At 48.4% G+C, this 5,506-nt stretch overlaps 1 protein-coding gene across 1 annotated transcript in view; it reads right to left on the bottom strand.

The window, feature by feature from the left end:
- Positions 1-5,506, bottom strand: part of LOC112071577 (slit homolog 3 protein-like) — a 185,089-nt gene that overhangs the window by 147,179 nt on the left and 32,404 nt on the right. The window contains 1 exon segment of the mRNA XM_070439444.1: positions 889-950. Coding sequence (XP_070295545.1) covers positions 889-950 — 62 coding nt within the window.

A 5,506-nucleotide genomic window follows, 5' to 3' on the forward strand; every position in this document is an offset into this window, starting at 1 on the left:
TGTCTCCAATCATTTATACAATGTGACAGAATAACCCACCCTAAATGGAGACAGCGGGATTGTCCCGTCTGACGCCACCGCAACTTTGGCAGATGCAACTGGCCCGTCTGAGGACGAAGCAACTTTGGCAGCTGCAGCTGGCCCTGACCGACCCGTACCATGTTCCTGTGGTCGTCCTCGAGGCCGGTGTCATCCCGCTGCTGGTGCAGCGCGTCAGGGGAGGGGTACGCTCACGGTTTCCCCCGGTACTGCTGCTCCTTCCGTGCACCAGTTCCGGAGGTCTACGTCACTGGCATTTAGGCGTCACTGACCTGTCTCRTTACGCACACCTGATTCCTATTCCCCTGATTAGTAATTGTATATGTGCCCTCCATTCACCATTGTCTGGTCGATTATTGTTYCCATGTACGTTGGTCTGTGAGTACCTGTGCTTTGTTATTTCGKCTTTCGAGTGTATTGTGCACTTGTTATTACRGGTCTTGTCYCGTGTATTGTTGTGCATTTGTTACTACAGGTCTCGCCCCGTGTATTTATTATTGGTTTAACCTCGCTCTTTTGTTTGGRTTACATCCCAGTGTTTTTGTATACGTGTTTGTTCTGGGCTTCGTCCCYGTGCTTTTTCATGTCATGTTGTATATTTTGGGTGGAGTATTAAACCCCCTTATTATGAATTCCTGCGCMTGTCTCCAATCATTTATACAACACAACATTGAATATATAACAGACTCACATCCTATTGAATTGAATATACATATAACACTCACATCTTTTGAATTGAAGATATAACAGACTCACATCCTATTGAATTGAATATATAACAGACTCACATCCTATTGAATTGAATATATAACAGACTCACATCCTATTGATTGATATATAACGACTCACATCCTTTGAGTTTCTTGTACTGGAAGAGAAGGCTTCCAGCAGGGAATGTTCTTGATCAGGTTCTGTTTCCAGACGACTGATGGGGCAGGTGGGAAAGAGGGAGAGGGGGAGATGGGAAGAGAGGGAGAAGGAGCGGGAGAGGGAGAGGGGAGAGGGGGAGAGAGGGAGAAGGGAGAGGGGGAGAGAGGGGAATGTGGAGAGAGGGAGAGAGGGAGAGGGGGAGAGAGGGAGAGGGGGAGAGGGGAGAGAGGGGGAGGTGGAGAGAGGGAGAGAGGGAGAGGGGAGAGGGGGAGAGATGGGAGGGGGAGGAGTGAGATGGGGAGAGGGGGAGAGAGGGAGAGAGGGGGAGGTGGAGATGGGGGAGAGAGTGAGAGAGGGAGCGAGGGGGAGGTGGAGAGAGGGAGAGGGGGAGCAGGGAGGGGGAGAGGGGGGCAGGGTGAGAGAGGGAAGAGGGGAGAGAGGGGGAGGTGGAGGAGGAGAGGGGAGGGAGGAGGTGGAGAAGGGGAGTAGGGGGAAAGGGAGGGGGAGAGGGGGAGCGGTGAGAGAGGGGGAGTATAGGGAGCATGGGGAGAAGTGGACGAGAGGAGATGAGGGAGAGGGAGGGGAGGTGTGAAGAAGGGGGAGAGAGGAAGGAGAGGCGAGGGAGGGAGGGAGTGGCAGATAGGAGAGAGGGAGAGGGGGAGGTGGAAGAGAGGGAGAGGGGGAGAGGGGGAGAGAGGGAGAGAGGGGATGTGGAGAGAGGGAGAGAGGGAAGAGGGGGAGAGAGGGGAGGTGGAGAGAGGAGAGAGGGATAGGGAGAAGGGGGAGAGAGGGAGAAGGAGAGAGGGAGAGGGGGAGAGAGGGAGAGTGGTAGGGAGCGGGAGAAAGGGAGAGGGGAGAGAGGAGAGGGGGAGAGAAGGAGAGAGAGGGGAGAGAGGAGAGGGGAGAAGAGGGGGAGAGAGAAACATCAGGTTACTTCAGAAGAAAATACATTCTCAATTTATCCTGGTTCTTTCAGATAAATATACAGTTATGACTCTTAAGGGAGAAAGTGGTGTGCTGAGTGTCTGTTCATTGTCCATGGCCTCCTCCTCCTCTTCCACCTCCTTCTAAATAAAATGTTATTAGTCACATACACATATTTAGCAGATGTTATTGCGGATGTAGCGAAATGCTTGCGTCCTAGCTCAACAAGTGCAGTAGTATCTAACAATTAACAATCAATCACACACATCTATAAGTAAAATAATGGAATTAAGAAATATATATACAGTTGAAGTCGGAAGTTTAAATACACCTTAGCCAAATGCATTTAAACTCAGTTTTTCACAATTCCTGACATTTAATCTTATAAATTTCCCTGTCTTCAGGTCAGTTAGGATCATCACTTTAGTTTTAAGAATGTGAAATGTCAGAATAATAGTAGAGAGAATTGATTATTTCAGCTTTCATTTATTTCAACACATTCCCAGTGGGTAGAAGTTACATACACTCAGATTAGTTTTGGTAGCATTGCCTTTAAATGGTTTAACTGGGTCAAACATTTCGAGGTAAGCCTTCCACAAGCTTCCCGCAATAAGTTGGGTGAAGTTTTGCACAACTTTGGAAGTATGCTTGGGGTCATTGTCCATTGGAAGAACCCATTTGCGATCAAGCTATACTTCCTGACTGATGTCTTGAGTATGTTGCTTCAATATATCCACATAATGTTCTTACTCATGAAGTCATCTATTTGTGTGAAGTGCACCAGTCCCTCCTGCAGCAAACAGACCCCAAACATGTGCTGCACCCGTGTGTCACTGTTGGGATGGTGTTCTTCGGCTTGCAAGCATCCCCCTTTTTCCTCCAAACATAACGATGGTCATTATGGCCAAACAGTTCTATTTTTGTTTAATCAGACAAGAGGCCATTTCACCAGAAAGTACGATATTTGTCCCCATGTGCAGTTGCAAACCGTAGTCTGGCTTTTTTATGGCGGTTTTGGAGCAATGGCTTCTTCCTTGCTGAGTGGCCTTTCAGGTTATGTCGATATAGGACTTGTTTTACTGTGGATCTAGATACTTTTGTACCGGTTTCCTCCAGCATCTTCACAAGGTCCTTTGCTGTTGTTCTGGGATTGATTTGCACTTTTCGCACCAAAGTACGTTTATCTCTAGGAGATAGAACTCCTTCCTGAGTGGTATGACGGCTGCGTGGTGACATGGTGTTTATACTTGCGTACTATTGTTTGTACAGATACATGTGGTACCTTCAGGCGTTTGGAAATTGCTCCCAAGGATGAACCAGACTTGTGGAGGTCTAAAAAAAAATGATGAGGTCTTGGCTGATTTCTTTTGATTTTCCCATGATGTCAAGCAAAGAGGCACTGAGTTTGAAGGTAGGCCTTGAAACACATCCACAGGTACACCTCCAATTGACGCAAATTATGTCAATTAGCCTATCAGAAGCGTCTAAAGCCATGACATCATTTTCTGGAATTTTCAAAGCTGTTTAAAGGCACAGTCAACTCAGTGTATGTAAACTTCTGACCCACCGGAATTGTGATACAGTGAATTATAAGTGAAATAATCTGTCTGTAAACAATTGTTGGAAAAATGACTTGTGTCATGCACAAAGTAGATGTCCTAGCTGACTTGCCAAAACAATARTTTGTTTACAAGAAATTTGTGGAGCGGTTGAAAAACAAGTTTTAATGGCTCCAACCTAAGTGTATGTAAACTTCCGACTTCAACTGTATATTAGGACGAGCAATGTCAGAGTGGCATTGACTAAAATACAGTAGAATAGAATTCAGTATATACATATGAGATGAGTAAAGCAGTACGTACACATTATTAAAGTGACTAGTGTTCCATTATTAAAGTGACCAGTGATTCCATGTCAATGTATATAGGGCAGCAGCCTCTAAGGTGCAGGGTTGAGTAGCTGGGTGGTAGCCAGCTAGTGATGCCTATTGAACAGTCTGATGGCCTTGAGTTAAAAGCTATCTTTCAGTCTCTCGGTCCCAGCTGTGATGCACCTGTACTGATCTCGCCTTCTGGATGATAGCGGGGTGAACAGGCAGTGGCTCKGGTGGTTGTTGTCCTTGATTATATTTTTTTGCCTTCCTATGACATCGGGTGCTGTAGGTGTCCTGAAGGTTTCTGAGGGTCTTAGGGGCAAGCCAAACTTCTTCAGCCTCCTGAGGTTGAAGAGGTGCTGTTGCGCTTTCTTCACAACACTGTCTGTGTGGTTGCACCATTTCAGATCGTCAGGGGTGTGTACGCCGAGGAACTTGAAGCTTCCACCTTCCCTACTGCGGTCCTGTCGATGTGGATAGGGGTGTGCTCCCTCTGCTGTTTCCTGAAGTCCGCAATCAGCTCTTTCATTTTGTTGACATTGAGGGAGAGGTTATTTTCCTGGCACCACTCCGCCAGGGCCCTCACCTCCTCCCTGTAGGCTGTCTCTTCATTGTTGGAAATCAGGCCTACTATGGTTGTGTCGTCTACAAACTTGATGATTGAGTTGGAGGTGTGCATGAACATGCAGTCATGGGTGAACAGGGAGTACAGAAGGGGGCTGAGAACACACCCTTGTGGGGCCCCTGTGTTGAGGATCAGCGAAGTGGAGGTGTTGTTTCCTACCATCATCACCTGGGGGCGGCCCGTCAGGAAGTCCAGGACCCAGTTGCACATGGCGGGGTTCAGACCCAGGACCCCAAGCTTAATGATGAGCTTGGAGGGTACTATGGGGTTGAAGGCAGAGCTGTTGTCAATGAACAGCATTCTGACGTAGGTATTCCTCTTGTCCAGATGGGATAGGGCAGTGTGCAGTGCAATGGCGATTGCATCGTCTGTGGATCTATTGGGACGGTAAGCAAATTTAAGCAGGTGTAGGGTGTGATCCTTAACTAGTCTCTCAAAGGACTTCATGACGACCGAAGTGAGTGCTATGGGGCGATAGTAATTTAGTTCAGTTACCTTTGCTTTCTTGGGTACAGGAACAATGGTGGACATCTTGAAGCAAGTGGGGACAGCAGACTGGGATACGGAGAGATTGAATATGTCTGTAAACACTCCAGTCAGCTGGTCTGCGCATGCTCTGAGGACGTGGCTAGGGATGCCGTCTGGGCCGGCAGCCTTGCGAGGGTTAACACGCTTAAATGTCTTACTCACGTCGGCCAGACATCTTGAAGCCAAGTGGGGACAGCAGACTGGGATACCGAAGAGATTGAATATGTCTGTAAAACACTCCAGTCAGCTGGTCTGCGGCATGCTCTGAGGACGTGGCTAGGGATGCCGTCTGGGCCGGCAGCCTTGCGAGGGTTAACACGCTTAAATGTCTTACTCACGTCGGCCATTGGAGAACGAGAGCCCACAGTCCTTGGGAGTGGCCGCATTGATGCCACTGTGTTATCCTCAAAACGGACGAGAGGTGTTTAACTTCGGTGTCCGCGAGTGGCTAGTTTTTCCCTTTGTAACCGTGATTGTCTGTAGACCCTAGTTGCAAGGCCACTCAGTACTTCGGCCACAGAGCTACTGGCAAGGGTCATCTGTCTGAGTGATGGGACCTGCTGCAGCCCCCCACTCCTCTCCCCATCCCCCGCCACACATATCTCTATTCCCACCCCTCTGTCCCCCGTGCCTGTCCCCTTTGCTAC

The sequence above is a fragment of the Salvelinus sp. IW2-2015 genome, unplaced genomic scaffold (assembly GCF_002910315.2).
Source record: "Salvelinus sp. IW2-2015 unplaced genomic scaffold, ASM291031v2 Un_scaffold1648, whole genome shotgun sequence".
Lineage (NCBI taxonomy): Eukaryota > Metazoa > Chordata > Actinopteri > Salmoniformes > Salmonidae > Salvelinus > Salvelinus sp. IW2-2015.